The following is a 20553-nucleotide window of genomic DNA, read 5'->3' as shown; positions in this document are numbered from 1 at the left end:
TGACACCGTTGCTTCTGTTCCCTACCAAAGGTACAAGCAACATATAATGCACATATGTAGTAACCCCATTTATTTATTTTTGATGGTGGGTGTGACGGACCACCTGGCACCCTGTCTGGGTGCGTCCGCCAAACAGTGCCTCCTGTCCTTCAAACCCTACCAACAGACCAAGAGTTAATAGCAGCCCTTTACCCCAAGCATCATACATGTCCAAGATGTTGAGGTAAAAACCAAAGGAATCACTTTATTGCACATAAATACAGGGGCAGTCCCCACATGAATAAAAACAAATATTACACATTGGGATAAACGTCCCTCGATAATTAGGTAACAAGGTAAAAAGTCTAATCCCATCATGTAGGAACGTCCAGGAGGATTAGCCAACAGACAGAAACAATAGGTGAGTCAATTAAAAATGGGAGAAAAACACAACAGTAAAGACATAACACCTTAATAAAAAAGATTACAGCAGCAGACTGTCAAGGTCCTACCTTTTCCCAGAGGTTATGTTACTCCATGTGCTGGCATCCATCATGGATTTCTGCTGAGCATGGTGGGAATCCTTTATGCCTTCAGGTCTCTGAGGTCCATCCCCCAGAGGGGTGTGGCTGATGACATATAAGCCTGTGGTCCGCACATGCTCTTTGCACTTGTGTCTTGTGTCTTTGTGTTGCTATTACTCTGTTCTGACTCTCGTGACTCTCCTGGAATCTGACTCGGCTTGTGACTCGACTATTCTTTGTGTTCTCCTTTGATCTGACCCTCTATTGCTGAACCCGGCTCGTGACCTGTGATTCCCGTCTGCTGTCCTGTACCGTTTTGTCCCGTTGTTGTTGACCCGGCCTGCCTGACTACTCTATTGTCTTTTCCACCAGCTACACGCCATTGGCGGCGGCCATTACTGCAACTCAGGTGTCTCGGGGGCCGCGACCTGGTTCCTGGCTGCGTCAAGTCCATCCCCACCATCAGGGGCCCTGGTGAAGGGCAGCCTGGGACTTAGACTCCGCGCCCTGAGGGACTTCAGTCTGTGGGTGGTGGTTGTCGTCAGCCAGTGCGTTACATTGTTTAGGCCTGCCTGTCCGTTCCTCAGCTCCTGCCCTGACACAGACCTATGCATCTGGTTGTTTTGAGCTGATTATATTAACATGTGTTCTGAGTCTCTTAGTCTGGGGGGGGGGGGGGTTGAAGCAGTCAATGCTGGTTTGGGTACCGAGATGCCAAATCTGTATCCGGATCCTTCAGTTGTTAGAGTCTCAGGGAGACATGGACTTGAATCTGAATTAAAACTACTCCAAAGGTCCCCGCCAGGCACACATCTCACAAAGAATAGAGTCCCCTCAGATGCCAGGGCCCATGGCCAATAGGCAAAAGGCTAGCCTGCAGTCCCCTCCAAAAGCCCGTGTCCTGGTTGGGTCTGTTCCAGTAGGTCATGGTAAAGGTACAAAAAGAATACAGCTAAAGTTTAAAAATGATATTATTTTCCCTTTTATAGGTCAGTGTTCCTTTAGTAAAAGAAAATTACATATCCATTAACATTTACCAAACAAGGTATAATTCACCTTGGGTGCCTTGAGAGTTTACAAATTTTTAAAGGGTACCATAAGTGAAAAGAATTTGAGAAACACTACTCTAAGGTGCCACAGCGCAATGTTGAAAGTCCTATTCTTAATGCATTGATATCACATGAACAGTGATCAGAATCAAATTAGTTTTATAAAATCAGGGCAAGGTAATGCACTCAATCAGTGCCATGTACAACCTTCCATCTTCAGGGCTCCAATTGGATCCACTCATGCCCCTACTAGAATAACACCACATAATTAGGATAAATATAGACTTTTTTATTATTATGTCCAATTGCTCATCATATTCAGTGAATTATAATTATTCATGGGGTCCTGTAATGTAGGAAATGATTTCTCCATAATACATAATTATACATGTTACATAATTATATTTATTAATCTTCCCCTTCAGAGTGACATATTCTGCAATGTGCATTATTAAAAGAGATATAGAGGAATTTACTTGGATGTATATACCGTATTTTTCGCTCTATAAGACGCACCTGACCATAAGACGCACCTAGGTTTTAGAGGAGAAAAACAAGAAAAAAAAATATTCTGAACCAATGGACTGCAGACACAGTACAGGAGATGACCAGAGACTGCGGACACAGTACAGGAGATGACCAGAGACTGCGGACACAGTACAGGCGATGACCAGAGACTGCGGACACAGTACAGGGGATGACCAGAGACTGTGGACACAGTACAGGGGATGACCAGAGACTGCGGACACAGTACAGGAGATGACCAGAGACTGCGGACACAGTACAGGGGATGACCAGAGACTGTGGACGAAGTACAGAAGTTTACCAGAGACTGCGGACAAAGTACAGGAGATGACCAGAGACTGCGGACACAGCACAGGAGATGACCAGAGACTGCGGACACAGCACAGGAGATGACCAGAGACTGCGGACACAGTACAGGAGATGGACCAGAGAGTGCGGACACAGTACAGGAGATGGACCAGAGACTGCATACACAGTACAGGAGATGGACCAGAGAGTGCGGACACGGTACAGGAGATGGACCAGAGACTGCATACACAGTACAGGAGATGACCAGAGAGTGCGGACACAGAACAGGAGATGACCAGAGACTGCGAACACAGTACAGGAGATGGCCAGAGACTGTGGACGTAGTACAGGAGATGACCAGAGACTGCGGACACAGTACAGGGGATGACCAGAGACTGCGGACACAGTACAGGGGATGACCAGAGACTGCGGACACAGTACAGGGGATGACCAGAGACTGCGAACACAGTACAGGAGATGACCAGAGACTGCGGACACAGTACAGGAGATGACCAGAGACTGCGGACACAGTACAGGAGATGGCCAGAGACTGCGGACACAGTACAGGAGATGACCAGAGACTGCGGACACAGTACAGGGGATGACCAGAGACTGCGAACACAGTACAGGGGATGACTAGAGACTGCGGACACAGTACAGGAGTTGACCAGAGACTGCGGACAAAGTACAGGAGATGACCAGAGACTGCGGACAAAGTACAGGAGATGACCAGAGACTGCGGACACAGCACAGGAGATGACCAGAGACTGCAGACACAGCACAGGAGATGACCAGAGACTGCGGACACAGTACAGGAGATGGACCAGAGAGTGCGGACACAGTACAGGAGATGGACCAGAGACTGCGTACACAGTACAGGAGATGACCAGAGAGTGTGGACACAGTACAGGAGATGACCAGAGACTGCGAACACAGTACAGGAGATGGCCAGAGACTGCGGACGTAGTACAGGAGATGACCAGAGACTGCGGACACAGTACAGGGGATGACCAGAGACTGCGGACACAGTACAGGGGATGACCAGAGACAGCGGACACAGTACAGGGGATGACCAGAGACTGCGAACACAGTACAGGAGATGACCAGAGACTGCGGACACAGTACAGGGGATGACCAGAGACTGCGGACACAGTACAGGAGCTGACCAGAGACTGCGGACACAGTACAGGAGATGACCAGAGACTGCGGACACAGTACAGGAGATGACCAGAGACTGCGGACACAGTACAGGAGATGACCAGAGACTGCGGACACAGTACAGGAGATGACCAGAGACTGCAGACACAGTACAGGGGATGACCAGAGACTGCGGACGAAGTACAGAAGATTACCAGAGACTGCGGACACAGTACAGGAGATGACCAGAGACTGCGGACACAGTACAGGAGATGACCAGTCCTGCTGATGAGTTAAGGACCTTCTATGGCCCTGTCCAGCTCTCCTAGAATAACTGCCTGTCTCCTGGAATCTCCTCCATGCTCTTGAGACTGTGCTGGGAGACACAGCAAACCTTCTGTCAATGGAATGTATTGATGTGCCATCCTGGAGGAGTTGGACTGCCTGTGCAACCTCTGTAGGGTCCAGGTATGGCCTAATGCTACCAACAGTGACACTGACCCTAGCCAAATGCAAAACTAGTGAAAAACAGTCCGAAAAGATGAGTAGGGAAAAAATTTCAGTGGCCTCCACCTGTAAAACCATTCCTGTGTTGAGGGTCATCTCATTGTTGCCCATCTAGTGCACCTATTGTTAATTTCATTAACACCAAAGCAGCTGTAACTGATTAACAACCCCCTCTGCTACTTAACTGACCAGATCAATATCCCAGGGGTTTCATTGACTTGATCCTATGCTCTGATTAAAAAGTGTTGTTTAATTTTTTTGATCAGTGTACATACATACTTATAAACAGCTGAACCCAATAGCCCAATGTGATGATTGGACATGGAATAGCACACTTAGGGGTACCTCTGTTGGGTGATAATGGGCACCACCAACTCTGCTTCATCCATCAGGTGAGTCACATTAGAAACGTCTTCAAGCTAAAGCAATGCTTTCCATTGAAGTGCTTGGAAAGTGTGGCACACATGAGAAAAAAATCTGCAAAGTGCATAGCAGGCCATACAGCGATAATATTGATATGTATAATGATAATATAGGTAAGTATAATCTATAAGGAAAATGCTGGACTGAGCAGAAAATTTTAGGGGCACTAAAGCCCCCTATCCTCAAATAGGATCATTTACACAAAGTTGACCATATTCAAAACCATATAGGTGAATATATAGCTTCTTTAACCACTTGTCCTCCTGAGGATTTACCCCTTTTTCTGACCAGGCCTCTTTTTGCTATTCGGCACTGCACTAATTCAACTGATGATTGTGCAGTCAAGCAATGCTGCACCCAAACGCAATGTACGTACTTTTTTTCACACAAATAGAACTCTCTTTTGGTGGTATTTGATCACCTGTGCACTTTTTATTTTTTGTGCTATAAACAAAAAAACACCAAAAAATTTTGAAGAAAAACAATATTTTTTTTACTTTCGGCTATAAAAAATATATAGTAAACTCAAATTTCGTCAAAAATTTAGGCCAAAATGTATTCTGCTACATGTTTTTGGTGAAAAAATCCCAATAAGTGTATATTGATTGCTTTGTGTGAAAGTTATAGCGTCTACAAACTATGGAATTTACACAGCTTTTACTTTCTGACTGCCCATCACATTTCTTAAGGAACTAAAATACCAGGACAGTACAAACACCCCCAAATGACCCCTTTTCGGAAAGTAGACACCCTAAGCTATCTGCTGAAAGGCATATTGAGTCCATGGAAGATTTCTTTTTTCCACGTTTTTGGAAAATGACAAAAACATTTTTTTTAATACAAAGTTGTCATTTAAATTATATATTTCTCACACAGAATTTAAAAAAGAGAATAGAAGAATTTGGTTAATGACACAAAATGTATTTATTTATTTATACACAAAATTGTCACTTAAATGATTTATTGCTCACACAAGCCATGGTTATATGTGGAATTACACCTCAAAATACATTCTGCTACTTCTACCGAGTATGGGAGTACCACATGTGTGAGACTTTTTGGGAGCCTAGCTACATACAGGAGCCTGAAGTCCAATGACCACTTTGAAAGGCTGAAGGTACGTAACTTCCACATTTCACTTTATCACTACTATCACAGTTTCAGAGGCCCTGAAATGCCAGGATAGCACCCCCCCCTCCAAATGACCGCTATTTGGAAAGTAGACACCCCAAGGAATTTAAAAAGAGGCATGGTGAGTATTTTGCGGATCTCATTTTTTCTATACTTTTTTTAATATTACAAAACCTTGTGAGAAAAAAATATGTTTTTGTTTTCTTTCTTCATTTTCCAAAAACGTGTGGCAACAAACGAGATCTGCAAAATACTCACCATGCTTGTGTCTACTTTCCAAAAAGGGGTAATTTGGGGGGGGGGTTGGTATTATCCTGGCATTTCAGGGCCTCCGAAACTGTGATAGGTAGTCAGGAAGTGTAATGAGGAAATAAAGCCCTTTAAAAGCCTGAAGGTACTTATTGGTTTTTGGGGTCCTGTACTTGGATAGACTGCAAAAACGTCTCTCTCATGTGGTACCCCCATACTCAGGAGAAGTAGCAAAATGTATTTTGGGGAGTAATTCCACATATACCCATGGAATGTGTGAGCAATAATTTAACTGACAATTTTGTGTAAAAAAAAAAAATTTCTTGTCATTTTCCAAAAACTTGAAACTTGAATGAATTCTTCTATGTGAGAGCCCCCATGCATCAGATCCCACCATCAGAGCCCCCCTCACATGCATAGTGAAACCGCCGTTTACATACCGGCACAGGGTCAACGTTCGTGCAAGCAGGTGCGCGCACGCGAGGGGGGGGGGTGAGGATGCTTTTTTTTTTCCTACATTGTTTTGATTTTTTTTTTAATTATTTTACATTGTCCCTTTCATATTTTTACCACTTTTAATGCTATCACAGGGAATGCAAATATCCCCTATAACTTCAATAATCTCACCAAGATCAGTGTGATCAGATGCTTTCCCAGTTTACAAATGGAGCTGTTTATATCCTACGAAACTGAAGTGATGAAATGCTCGTAGCTTCCGATTTCTTAGACTATAGAGATGATTGGCGCCATTCTGGTCTCCAATCAGCTCTATGGTCAGCTGGCAGAAACACCGGCTGCATTCTCAGGTTCCCCCGATGGCACGGGACTGCCCAAGAAGGCCGTGGAAGGGCATAGTCTCCTGCTGCTTGTAAAAGCAATCCTGCAGCTAATTAGCCACTAGGATTGAGTTTATATGAAAGCCGAGCGCCGGCTGAAAAAAATGATACCAGGATGATGCCTGCAGCTGTAGGCATCATCCTGGTATAACCAAAGCCCAGTGATGTACCAGTATGTCGCTGGTCCTTGTTGGGTATATATGCTATGTTCTTTTTTTTTTTTTGTATGCAGCCTGTGGGCTGAATGAAAAAAGAGAAGAAATCTCAGCCAGAAATTACGTCAGTGGGTAATCACTGCCCGGGACCTGGTGATTGACATCTGGGGCCGCAATCGGCGGTAGGGCGCATGCACTGCTCGTGTGCACCCTCTACCTGGAAATGCAGAATCACGTATATATACATGATCCTGTGCACAGGGGTCACCCTGTAGCAGTAAATGTACTGTGGGTGGTCCTAAAGCAGTTAAAGTGGACCTAAAGTCTACAAAATACAACAATGAGCAAGCAGCTTTTTATTGCAGAAGAGGCATGCAATAGAACTTCTGCAATAAAACAAACCTACCTGCTTGCAGTCTTTAGAATGTACAGGCATGTGCAGCTCAGTCTACATTCTGACCGATCCTCTGTGCTAAAAACACTGAACTAATGTGCCAGCCAATGGAGCCAGCTACAGCGCAATACACAGGAGAAGTCAGTAGAAGATGTCAGCAAGAGACCACGGCCCGTTCAAGGAGAGGTAAGTATTGTGAACTTTAGTTCTGCTTTAAAAGATGTTATTGAATATATGTTTGTCAACATCTGACCATCACAACGCTATATGGCCAAAACTAGGTTAATGCCCCTCCAATTGATTGAGTTCCCAGTGAAGGCTACTGGTAATTCTACAACATACAAAGACGTTTTAGCAAATTGTGTGCTTTCAACCTTGTGGCAACAGCAGGGGCGGACTGACCATTTGGAAACTCGGGCACTGCCTGAGGGCCCGGGGTCAGTATGGGGCCCCATGAGATGCCCCTGGTACCTTTTTCATAGGCTTTTTTGAGTTTGGGCAAGGACACAGGGGCACCATGATCCCCTATTGCCCGGGGGCCCCATGAGTTATCAGTCCACCCCTGGGCAACAGTTTGTTTAAGGACCTTTGTGTTCCAGCTTGACTGTGCCCCAGGGCACAAAGCCAGCTCCATAAAGCCGTGGTTTGATGAGTTTGATAATGGGGAACTCGAGAGGCCCTGGCCTCAACCTACTGAACACCACTGAGAAGTATTGGAACACTGATTGCCAGCCAAGTCTTCTTATCACACATGTCATAAGTGGAGGCTGTTATAGCCACAAAGGAGGGTCCACCTCCGTAGTACAGAGCATCATTTTGGAATGGAAACATTTGGAATTTCCAACAATTTTCTGGCTATATAGTGCACTATAGCAACTAGTAGTATACCAGGTCTTTGTTCTTTGTGGCAAAAAGTATGGTGGTACCACATGCATACAGAAGTATGAATTGAGGGATAATACGGTATATCCAATATATGAGAAATGACAATGCTTTGATTTCTGTCTCTGTATTTTCTGTCCTGTACAGAGTGTTGCAGGAAAGGTTCTGGAGAAACCATCTGAAAAGTGGCAGCGATATAGAGAAGATTGCTACAAATGGATGGCAAGCACACCAATCCCTCTGGGTTAGCTGACATCTTTGTTTCAAAAGTCTTTTGTCACTGAGAAGAAAATAAACTGGATTTCTTTTTTCTGTGACTGCCCAATCAAACATATAGAAATGATCTGGCATTGTGGCCTTGACCTGATGGCTTTGATCATTATTGAGTTTTCTATGAATAAATAGACTTATCTAATAGTACACAAATGTTGTTATTGGTATACTGTATGTATGTGGCAGGGTTCACGGGGAGAACGGGAGTCCAGGGTCTGGAGGATGTTCTGCAGTAAATCAGGGACATAGTACAACTGGTCAACACTATGCAGCTTCACTGTTTATTGCAATCCACATTAATGCCACAAAGGATAGGGGTGGCTGCTGCCTCGGTTAGGGCCACATTATGCTTTGAAGCAACTCTTCAAAAGAAAATAAAAACAAATCACAATAATAATAGTGACAGCCCCTTCAAGATATGTTACCGTGGACCAAAATGTTGTGCGCTTTCACATCATGCAGTTTTGGAGGGACTGTCACTATTATTATTGTGATTATTTTTTTCACGTTCACTAATGTTAAATATTCACTATTGTTTAGCTATAATTGGGAGCAAGGGCGGACTTACCATTTGGAAACTCGGGCACTGCCCGAGGGCCCCGGGTCAGTAGGGGGCCCCATGAGATGCCCCTCGTACCTTTTTCATAGGCTTTGTTGAGTTTGGGCAAGGACACAGGGGCCCCATGATCCCCTATTGCCCGGGGGGCCCCATGAGTTGTCAGTCCACCCCTGATTGGTGAGTATTTACTAGCACACTTTGCATTAGCTGCTACAAGATGCAGAGAGATGTTTTGTTTTGAGTATATGTTATATAGTTGCACAGCGCCTATCTATACACGATTGTTTAATTGAGTAGTCACGTGCACACCGGAAATATTCATTTTGTTTCTGATGTATTCATTCATGGAAGAATTTCAAATCATTTTGTAATAGGGATGCACTAATACTAGTTTTATGTATTTCAATGATTTGTATTTATTTATAAACATTTAAAAAAACAGGAGCAACAAGACATGCCCACGCAGGGGCCATCAATTGCACATAAAAAAATAAAGAAAACAGTGCTCCAACACCAACAGAGCAAAAGGTGCTCCCACGCAGGGGCTATCAATGGCACATAAATGACAAAAACATTGGTTTAACACCAACAGTAACTCAAACCAAAGGCAGGTATCCACTGCCACACAAAAAACAAACAGAAATAGTAAAGGAAGGAGGAATACAAAAGGAAAAAGATGACAAGACCATGAGCTGGGGCCCGGGAATGCCAATACTGGGCCACATCACAAGCCCAGACTAGCCGGAGGGAGCGTGGAAAGGGCATATTGCAACCACAGCTCCCATATTTAAAAAAATGTCAATACCAAATTTTTAAGAGTGAGTATGAGCACCGATACTTTTTATCAGGTACTAGCTGCTACCAATTACTGATACCTATTTTGCATGCAGTGCAGTGCAATTTGAGCCCATACAAAATGAATGGGCTCAACTTGCACTGCAAAGAATCATATGTGAGAGCCCCCATGCATCAGATCCCGCCATCAGAGCCCCCCTTGCATCAGATTCCCCAATCAGAGCCCCCTATACATCAGATTCCCTCATCAGAGCCCCCATACATCAGATTCCCTCATCAGAGTTCCCATACATCAGATTCCCCCATCAGAGCCCCCTACATCAGATTCGCCCATACATCAATTATATTCTCCCATAAGAGCCCCCATACATCAGATTTTCCCCATCAGAGCCCCCCTTACATCATATCCCCAATCAGAGCCTGTAACAAGAGTGACTTTTGGGGGTGGGGGACCCCTGTGTCAGCTCATGTTCCCTTCATTATGTTTAACCCACCCTGTGCCTGTTAAGGGGTACAGGGTGTGAATGTGAATGTATATTGTGTATTGGTGTGTTGTCCTTTGTTCCCTGCCATGTGGTTGCCCATTGTTATCTACCATGTGCTACATCCCATTGTTCTGTGTCTTGGTTGGATGGGGCGGGCTGATGATGTGTTTCCTGTTCCTGGTTGTGTTTCCCTGCCCTGTGTATATATCTTGTGTTTTGTGTAAAAATAAAGGAGTTGACTTCCTGTCTTAAGAAGAGTCGGGTGCTGTCTATTTCCTGCATTATTATCGGGTGTGGTCCATGGATGGTGTTCGGACAGGGAAGCTGCAGTATAACGGAAAGAACCCAAGTGCGGTTTGGGGTCCAGTTCCGCTACAGAGCCCCCCATACATTAGATTTCCCTATCAGAGCCCCACATACAGCAGATTCCCCCATTAGAGCCCCCCATACATCAGATTCCCCCATCAGAGCCCCCCATACATCAGATTCCCCTATCAGAGCCCCCCCATACCTGTAGACTCACTCCATAGAGCCCGGCAGGTAGGCGGCGAGAGCTGGGAGGAGACATGTGCTGTAGGATAGGGTGCACATGTGACATCATTGGTTGCTATGACAACGTCGGTCCTAACAACCAATGACTGCGGTTCCTGAGGATTTAGAGCAGCGGAATGGCTGGGTGACAGTTCGGACTGGACTGTCAGTCAGTCCACCATTGGCTGCACTGGAGCTGTGCATGTCCTCCTACCCTCTCCTCCTCTGCTGTATTAGGACAGTACAGAGCAGACACCGCCGGGAGAGGAGCCTGTCTCTTCTACACACACAAGCTGAGCTCCTGGGTGTGCAAGTGGCAAGGTATCAGTTGTAAGTATTGGTGAATTTGCACAAGTATCGATTCTCATGCAAATGATTAGTATTGGCACAACCCCTTTTTTCGGAATTAGTTTTGTATCTTCTGCATTTGTTTCATACATCTGTTGGTCCAGGTGAATTATGAAAATTATGCAGTTTTTCTGAAGATTGCTATATATTAATTTGCAGATTTGATATTTCAGATGGATTCTTTTTTTATCATATATCAAATCTATTTGGAAGGATTTGATATCGGACACAACGGAATAAAATAATGCAAAATTTGACAGCCCTGAGTTTTTCAGACCTAAGAATTGCTTTCTACTGTGCAACTGAATTGACTGACTGTGACAATTACAAATTCTATGTAAATCACAAGTTTACATGAATCTGGATTATTAAGCTAATTCAAAAATGATTAAACTAATTCTAAATTTCCCCATCATCTGAACAAATCAAATGGATTCAATCATTTTGTTAAACATTTTTTGGGATTCGTTGACATTCATTACTATGTTTATTCAGAGATTTGTATACATCTGAAAATCAAATTGTGTTCAAAAATTGATTTGTAATGAAACACACATGTCTAGATTTGAGCAGTCCTTACGTCATATCCCCAAGTCATCATATCATTCATCATAAGGGAAATCCCCATCTCATCCTGAATCTACAAGGGGAGAGATCTAGTATTAATGGTAAAATGTCTTCTTGCAATGATCACCCTTCACTTTACTTGCGGATTAGGATCCCCTCACCCCGACTTGCTTCTCTGTCTTTTGTTTTATAGAGCTGCACTGCAACCGTACTTTTGACATGTATGCCTGCTGGACAGACGGAACACCCGGGACTATCACAAGTGTACCCTGTCCCGATCATCTTCCCTGGTTCCAAAACGGTATCATCCTACAACAAATTGTTTTTGAAAGTAGAATTTTATTTTAACAGTGAGCTTTAAGTGCATCAAAGAAATACGTATCCTTAACCTATCCAAAACCGAGCTCCTGGTCTCCCCCTCCCCCCCGCGCCCCCCCAATCCTCTTCATCACTACTAACAACGCCACCATCTCTCCCACCCCACAAGCCAAAGTCCTGGGTGTCACCCTGGACTCCCTCCTCTCCTTCCTACCCCACATCCAACTGCTATCTAGATCTTGCAGGCTCCACCTCCGCAACATCTCTAAGATACGCACATTCCTCACCCCAGACACCACCAAACAACTCATACACTCCTTCATCATCTCACGCCTGGACTACTGCAACTCCCTCCTCACTGGCCTACCCAAACAAACGCTATCCCCACTCCAGTCGATCCTAAACTCAGCGGCTAGACTCATCCACCTCACCAACCGCTCCACATCTGCCTCCCCCCTCTGCCAATCCTTTCACTGGCTCCCGATTGCCCAACGCATCAAATTCAAACTACTAACTCTGACCTACAAAGCCATTCACAACGCCGCCCCAAACTACATAACCGACCTGATACCCAAATATTACCCTACCTGTGCCCTCCGCTCCTCACAGGACCTCCTACTCTCTAGCTCCCTGGTCTCCTCCTCCCACACCTGATTGCAGGACTTCTCTAGGACTTCCCCCAACCTCTGGAACTCCCTACCCCAATCTATCAGACTGTCACCCACCCTCCTCACCTTCAGGCGCACCCTGAAAACCCTCCTCTTCAGGGAAGCCTACCCCAACCTCACCTAACAGCTGACCTCACCTAACAACCTCCTCCACTCCTCCCACCACTCCATCCCCTACAGCCATCTCCTCCTGTGCCACCTTCCCCTTCCTCCTAGATTGTAAGCTCGAAAGAGCAGGGCCATCGAACCCCTCGTGTACTGTTTTGTTACTGTATTGTCTCATGTTTTGTCCCCCTTGCTACTGTACAGCGCTGAGCATACCCTTTGGTGCTATATAAATACTGTATAATAACAATAATAAGTGGCGTTATAGGGATGGGCAGGGCTTTTTTTCTCAAGTGCAGGTACTCCCTCTTCTGTGTCAGCCCTTGCCTCCACCCCCTACCCACCTCTGAGCACCGTCCCTTACCTCCACCCCCTACCCACCTCCGAGTACCGTCCCTTACCTTCACCCCCCTACCCACCTCTGAGCACCGTCCCTTGCCTCCACCCCCTACCCACCTCCGAGCACCGTCCCTTGCCTCCACCCCCTACCCACCTCCGAGCACCGTCCCTTGCCTCCACCCCCTACCCACCTCCGAGCACCGTCCCTTTGTTCCACCCCCTACCCACCTCCCAGTTTTAGAGAATACAGAGCCAAGTATCAGTTTATGGTGCTACGTAATTTATTATTGATAAAAAGGCAATAAAATAGATCTCCAGCAGCCAGCAACAGTAGACCCCACAGCACCAATAGATCCCCCAGCAACAATAGACCCCCAAAACAAAATACCATCCCCCAACAAGTAACAATAGATCCCCCAGCAACAATACATCTTGCAGCATGCAGAAACAATAGACCCTCCCTCAACAGTAGATCCCTCCCCAAAACAACTGACCCCCCCCCCAGCAAAAATTGATCCCTCACAAGAAACAATAGATGCCCCCGCTACAATAGATCCCCCAGTAGCAATAGACCCTCTAGCACACCCCATCACTCCTTGCCATTACATACATTCAGGGCTGGAGGTGCCAGAACTGCTTTCCCCTGTGTTCCTGCTGTAAAAAAAGCCCTAGGAATGGGAATGCAAGAAGTCAACTAATGTTCCTCACTGACATAGGCCAACATTAGCTATAGCTAGGGTTGGATTTTCTTAACCAAATTTTTATTGAATATATGAATATATAACATTGCAAGCACAAAACATATGTAAATACATTGGTGGGGAACTGGTACATACGATATAGAAAAAATAAGCATTGTACGTTTTTTAAATAAAGTAAAGGGTTAGAGGGGGCAGCAGCAAGTCTCAAAATGTGAAGCTTGTGATAGTTTTGTTTCCCTTTTCTGGACACCTCCAAACAAAAGAAAACTATGGGGAGAAGGGGATTCAGAGGGTGTAGAGAGGAGTCTCAAAGCTTTTTATAGACCTAGAAACATGGAACCATCTTTCTCTTTATTGAAGAACCTGCACCACATGCAAAGCAGACCCTATGCTGCCTTCAATAGCATATGTTCACAATAACTTTATTAAAGTGTATCTATAGCCCAAACTTTTTTTTTTTTAAGTTTTGGATCAAGTGGGAACAGATTAGAACCCCTGTCAAGTTACTGCTGTCCACGTCTCCATTAGAGGGAGTTCCCCTCACTTCCTGTCCCAGGACAACCTCTTCTACGGGACAGGAATTGAAAGAAACTCTCCAACAGTTAACAGTCTGTTTCTATGGTGTAGATTTTCCCTCATTTCCTGTCTGGTGAAAGCTTGGAATCTCTTGTATTGTAGTAAAACCCAAAAGGTATTCTAACCTTTTCCAATTCTAACCCCAAAAAAGTTCTGCCTATACATACACTTTAGGATAGGCCCATTATACAAGGCTCAAAGCTTTGCAAAGGGATGTTGTCATGTAGGGTATACCTAAAGCATCAAGGTGTCTAAATACAACCATGGCTTGATGCTCCATTCTAATGACCAGCAAATATATCGTCAAGAAGTGACTCTTGAGACCTTTTATCACAATGCAATACATTGGGACAGAGTTCAGTATTTAGGACACACATTTTACTTAACAAATGAATGTTGTGTGTGTTGGCAGTGAAGAATGGGCTGGTATCAAGATACTGTGGTCTAGATGGTCAGTGGGAGATGATCAATGAAACCGAACCTAGGAGGAACTCATCACAATGCAATGATGAGATAGAGGTGACAAGAGATCTGGTGAGTTTATTTTGAGTGATTTTTAAAAAATTTCAATGAATATTGTAAATATATTGTGTTCTTGTAATTGTTTTATTTAATAGATAGATAGATTCAATTCATTTTCGGGATTCATTTCTGTAATTCGTATGCAAATTTTGTTCAAAAACGTTTCAACCAAATTCGAAAATTAGTTCACATTCGAAATTGGTTCAACCAAATTCAAAATTGAATCATCAAAATGTGTTCGAAATCGAAAAGATTTCAACCGAATTTGAAAAAATTAAACCGAATTCGAAAAGTTAGGCTGGCCATACACGTGTAGATTTTCTGACCACTAGTGGGGTCAAATCGATGTTTGTTTTCTATGGCAGTGATGAAAAAATTTGAAGGGGCAGGAAAGAAAACTTTTCTCGATCAAAAGAATTTTTGGTCAGTGTATGTGTTTATCGTTCAGAAATTACTTTCCTTTTAAAATCGAATGATAGGGGGGCGTGTTCAAGATGGCGACCGGTGCAGCCGCATAATCCAGAGCTCCATCACCTCCTCTACTAATCCGCTGGTAGCAGCAGACTAAAACGGTCACCAGAAGAGGGGAGCTGAGTGGCTCCAGCCCCCTCTCCGGAGCATCGCAGTCCTGTGGCCTACCACGGCCTGGTGCAGCCTTGGTGTTTCCTAACATTGGAGCCACCTGGGGCACAGCTGCTCTGCCTCCGAGCCCTGCCTGGTGTGCTTGCGGTCGGGAGAAGCTGTAGGAGGCTGCCTGGTCCCCCAATTGACCTCTGAGGGCCGTAGCCAGCTGGGGCCTGCTCATACACAGCCTGGGTGCTCCAGTTTGGGGTGGTACAGCCTCCACCGGGCCCAGGGCCTACTCCAAGATCTAGCCACCAGGCCCAGGGCCTATTACAATTGGCAGCTACCTGGGTGGTGAGAGTCCTGGTGTTCCACAACCCCCCCATAGGACTCTGGCACTGAGGCCTGGGTGGTGACAACCCCTGCATCTCTTCTGGCTCTGCAGTAGAGGCTGCTTTTCTTCTAGGACCCGCACCTGAGTTAATTGGGCCTTCAATTCTTATATGGATTATCAAATATAATTGTGGCGTACATCTACCTCTCCCCTCCTTGTGATAACTTCTACAATATAAAGAATATGTTGGGGCGTATGTGCCATCCTGCAGAGATTGTTCCTATGTAGAAGGCTGAACTGCTCCCCTGGGGCTATTCCCTGCCTTGGCTATATATTTTTCACCTGATCACCCCAAGGAGACTCCCTGCATGCCGTCCGCCAGGAAAGAAAGTAAGGGAACTGCTCAGAAATCCCTTACAACATACTTGCTGAAGACGCAGGAAACTTGCAGCATGTCACAAGATAATACCAACTGAGCATCCCCATCCCACCTCTCGCAGGATACCGCAGCTCATCCATATACACAGGACAGTGGGTACACACAGCAGCTTACAAAGGGGGACTTGGAATCCTGTTTAGAGACTATGGACACTAAACTGGCCGCTAAATTCCAGTCAGAGCTTCATAAGAGTATAATCGTCCTTTCTCAGGAAATAGCTGCGCTGGGTTCTAGAACAAATTGCTTAGAAACCAAACATGACGAGCTCAGCTTGGCCTATGGCGAGCTCTCCAGAGATCATGATCATCTATAAACAGCCTTTATACAGCTGCAGGTTGAGGATGACAAAAATCGTAATCGTAGGAACAATCTGCGTGTTCGGGGAGTCACAGAGATGGTGACCGATCTTTCACAGGCTACAACTAAAGTGTTCAAATCCCTCCTTCCGGACCACGACACTAGATCCTTTGCATACGATCGGATACATAGAGCTCTGCGTCCAAAGCCTCCTAACGATTCACCGCCTTGTGACATTGTCCTGTGTATGAAAGATTTCCTGATTAAAGGAGACATACTCAGAGCTGCCTCTGTGATCTCCTTTGATGGCTCAACTCTGCTAATTTTTCCAGATGTCTCTCCGGCCACATTGGAGAAACATTGAAAAATGCGGGAAATCATATCTGCTCTTTTCTCGGGCCAAATTCATTAGAAATGGGGTTTTCCCTTTAAGCTGATAGTTCCACACAATGGCAGCACATATACAGCCACAACTCTTCTAGAGGGTTGAGAAATCTTCCCAAAGTTGGGTTTGGGGGATGCTCCCTCACCTCAACGCCCAGCTTCTACCCCTCAGGTATCCCCTATCTGGAACACTCCATCTCCACAATGGGAAAGAAGGAGAGTCAGACAAGAGCCGGGATGAAAGGGATTTTGCTCTTTTGATTATTATTCAGTATTTTGAAAAGATGTTGAGACATGCTGAAGATTCATCATATTTATATATGGCTGTTAATTTTGTCTTATCCCTTAGCTATTAGGACGTGCAAAAGTTTTGAATGGGCCCTCGGACCCTTTAGTCACAGCCCGCATGCTGTTCCTATGGGACTCCTTGATGTGTGACCCCACCCTGTTGCCTAGCATGGTCGGAAATGTCACTGACCAGATGTGGAGTGGCCGCTCTGCACTCCATGTTTTACGGTGACGGGGTTTGGGCCCGGTTGGCCTTTTAATGTTTTGTTTCTCTGCCTTTTCAGGTGAGGCAGCTAACCAACCTGATCCATGGTTTGTTATGATTTCTTTAGCTATAGGGCTCTTAGGGCCCTACCTCTATTTTATGTTTCTGTTATTTTGATAATTTTGGTACATGACGGTGGTCATACACAATTTTGTGGATCTCCTTGCTGAAAATTTGTGGCTGGGATACTCCATAAAATGATACTGACAGACTTCACCTTACAAGTTGCAGATCCGGGTACTCCATAGATAAGACCAACTTTTTCTGATACAGATCAGATGGATACGATAATGTTGTCTAATACTATTTTTCTTATACTTAGCCATGGTAATTCATTGCATTTCATATAATGTCCAAGGTTTAAATTCTCCAAATAAGCGTAAAACTGCCTTCCTCCAATATAGACGCCTAGGAGCAAAGATTATTCTATTACAAGAAACCCATTTCACAGCCTCCAACCATCCCACGTTCTTTCACAGATCCTATAAGCAAGGGTTTTACACTTTACAGTCCACTAAAAGCAGGAGGTGTAGAGATTTTTCTTCACAACTAGTTTCCCTTGATGTTTTCCTTTGATCGTGACCCGGAGAGCAGATTTATCATTATTAAAGGCACCCTTTCAGGTCGTGAACTCACAATAGCCAATGTTTATGCACTAAATTCGGCTCAAGCTTCCTTTTTTTCACATTTCTTTAATGTTCTTGATAAGTTTCTGTCCCCCCCATCTATTGGTGGGAGGTGATTTCAACTTGGTGGCTAAGCCCCTCCTAGACAGGAGTTCATTCTCACCCGCCTTGTCACAAGTTAGCCTGCAGTTTCTTGTTTGTGTATTTTTACCTCCTTGCTGCAGTGCTGCTCCTGATTCCTTTCACATGTGTGGTTTGTTTGTGCTCACCTATGGGCGTCATCTGCTGTTCTCTGGGTTTCATTTCCTTCCCTTCCATCACTTCCTGGCCCGCCTCCTTGTTTGCCTGCCTATATAAGACATGCTCAGTCTAGGCCACTTTGCCTGAGCAACTTCCTAGTTGTCTGAGCTCCTGTGTGTTGCTATTGCCTGTATCATGCATTGACTACTTGTGTACCGACCCCGGCTTCGTTCTCTGACTGTGCTTGTTTTCCACCTGTCCTGACCTTGGCTAGTCTATCAGATTTCTGTTTGTCTCTTCCCATTGTACTCTGATCCTGCAAGCGGTCTCCTCATCCTCAGCTGGGCATACCTAGGGGTCGCGACCTGGTCCCAGCTTGCTGCAAGTCCATCCCCACCATCAGGGACTATGGTGAAGAAGCAGGCTGGGGCTTAGACTCCATGCCCTGGGGAACCCCAAGTTGAGTATCTACAAGGGCTCACTACCACAGGTGCTGACACTCCTCCCTGGCCTTTTCGAAATCCCTCACCAAAAAATTAGAAACTTTTCAGCTGGTAGACTCCTGGAGAACACACAATGTGGGAGCAAGGGACTACTCATTTTATTCCCACCTACATGACTCTTATACTAGACTAGATTATTTCTATTGCTCCCCAGTTTTGCTGGCCAACTCCAAGAAAGCGGGCATACATTTGTGTCCTTGGTCAGATCATAACTTTGAGGCACTGTCTATCATTTTTATAGGTCTATCACCTACTCCCTATTCTTGGTGATTGAATGACTTACAGAAGTTAACTCACGGCAAGATGTAGCTACTTCCATCCAAGAATACTTTCAGTTGAACACAACTCCTGACATCTCCCCGGCTACTTTATGGGTGGCCTATAAGGCAGTTCTGCAAGGATGCCTTATCTCTATGGTGTCAAGTAGGAATAAGGAGCGTTGGAATTGGACACCCATTATAGAACTCATGTAAGCAATCCATCTCTCCTGAATAGAACAATGATATTGCAAAAGCGTTTAGAATTGAATACCTGACTATCCGAGAAAACTGAAAAGGCTTTGCGCTGGTCTAAGGCTACATTTTTATTACATAACAACTCAGCATCAACTATGTTCGCACAGAAACTTGATCATTCTATAGGGCCCCCTCATATCTATAAGCTACGTACTAAGAATGGTAACATCTCCTCTTTGCCTCATGAAGTACTGGGAATTTTTAAAGAATTTTACTCCACCCTATTAGCTCCCCCACAAACGACTTCTACTCCCCTCGACAGCTCGTGGCTTGATTCTTTACCCCTCCCTGCTCCCACACCCTCTCAGATATCATCCCTCAATGCCCCATGCACTCTGGAGGAATTAACTCGAGCGATTAGCGCACTGCGAACTTCCACAGCACCGGGCCCCGATGAGTTCATGGCTAGTTATTATAAGCATTTTGCTCCTATGTTGGCCCCTTCTTTAATATCACTGTTCAATGATATTCTGCAGGGCGGCAGGTTTCCGGAGGTGATGCTTTTAGACAACATGTCCCTGTTACCTAAATCCTTAAGAGATCATCTTCTACCTCAAAACTATAGACCCATCGCAGTGGTGAACAATGATCTTAAGATATTCAGCCATGTTTTGGCAGATAGATTCACCCCTATTATCTCCTCTTTGGTCTCACTTGACCAATCGGGATCCCATACAGACTTATCACAAACAACATACGTCTCACATGTTATTCAAGATGCTAACCTATACTCTAAAGAAGTGTTGTTGTTGAGCCTTGATAACAAAAAGGCCTTTGACAGTGTCCTCTGGCCATATTTGTTTTCACTGTTGCAGAAGATGGGCTTCAGTGAAAAATTTCTGTCTGATGTACATGCTCTGTATGCCTCCCCCCCAAAAGAATTAGACTCCCAGGCTGCAACTCTGACTTTTTTACATTGGGCAGAGGTACCCGTCAGGGCTGTCCGCTTTCACCATTACTATTTGCACTCGTTTTGGAACCCTTGGCAATTTCTATAAGATCACACCCGGATATTTCAGGATACCCACTTCTGGTCTCACAATTCAAATGATGTATGTATGCAGATGCTGTTGTGCTTTTCATTACTAACCCGTTAGTATCATTGCCTAATTTATGCACATTATTGAATGATTTTGCATCCATATTGGGTCTCACTGTAAATTTTACTAAATCAGTTGTCATGCCTATTAATGTCATTGAATCCCTGAGTGCTGGGGGGGCGTGTCCAAGAT

The 20553-nt window shown here is 44.9% G+C and overlaps 1 protein-coding gene across 1 annotated transcript in view; it reads left to right on the top strand.

The window, feature by feature from the left end:
• Positions 1-20553, top strand: part of LOC149431463 (glucagon receptor-like) — a 164696-nt gene that overhangs the window by 34149 nt on the left and 109994 nt on the right. The window contains exons 2-4 of the mRNA XM_089665583.1: positions 8227-8323; positions 11831-11938; positions 14757-14878. Coding sequence (XP_089521709.1) covers positions 8227-8323; positions 11831-11938; positions 14757-14878 — 327 coding nt within the window. The remainder of the gene's footprint in view (positions 1-8226; positions 8324-11830; positions 11939-14756; positions 14879-20553) is intronic.

Source organism: Staurois parvus, unplaced genomic scaffold (genome assembly GCF_062004578.1).
Source record: "Staurois parvus isolate SC_StPar_1 unplaced genomic scaffold, SC_StPar_1.0 ptg002248l, whole genome shotgun sequence".
Taxonomy (NCBI): Eukaryota; Metazoa; Chordata; class Amphibia; order Anura; family Ranidae; genus Staurois; species Staurois parvus.
This window is presented reverse-complemented; position numbering and strand designations above follow the sequence as displayed.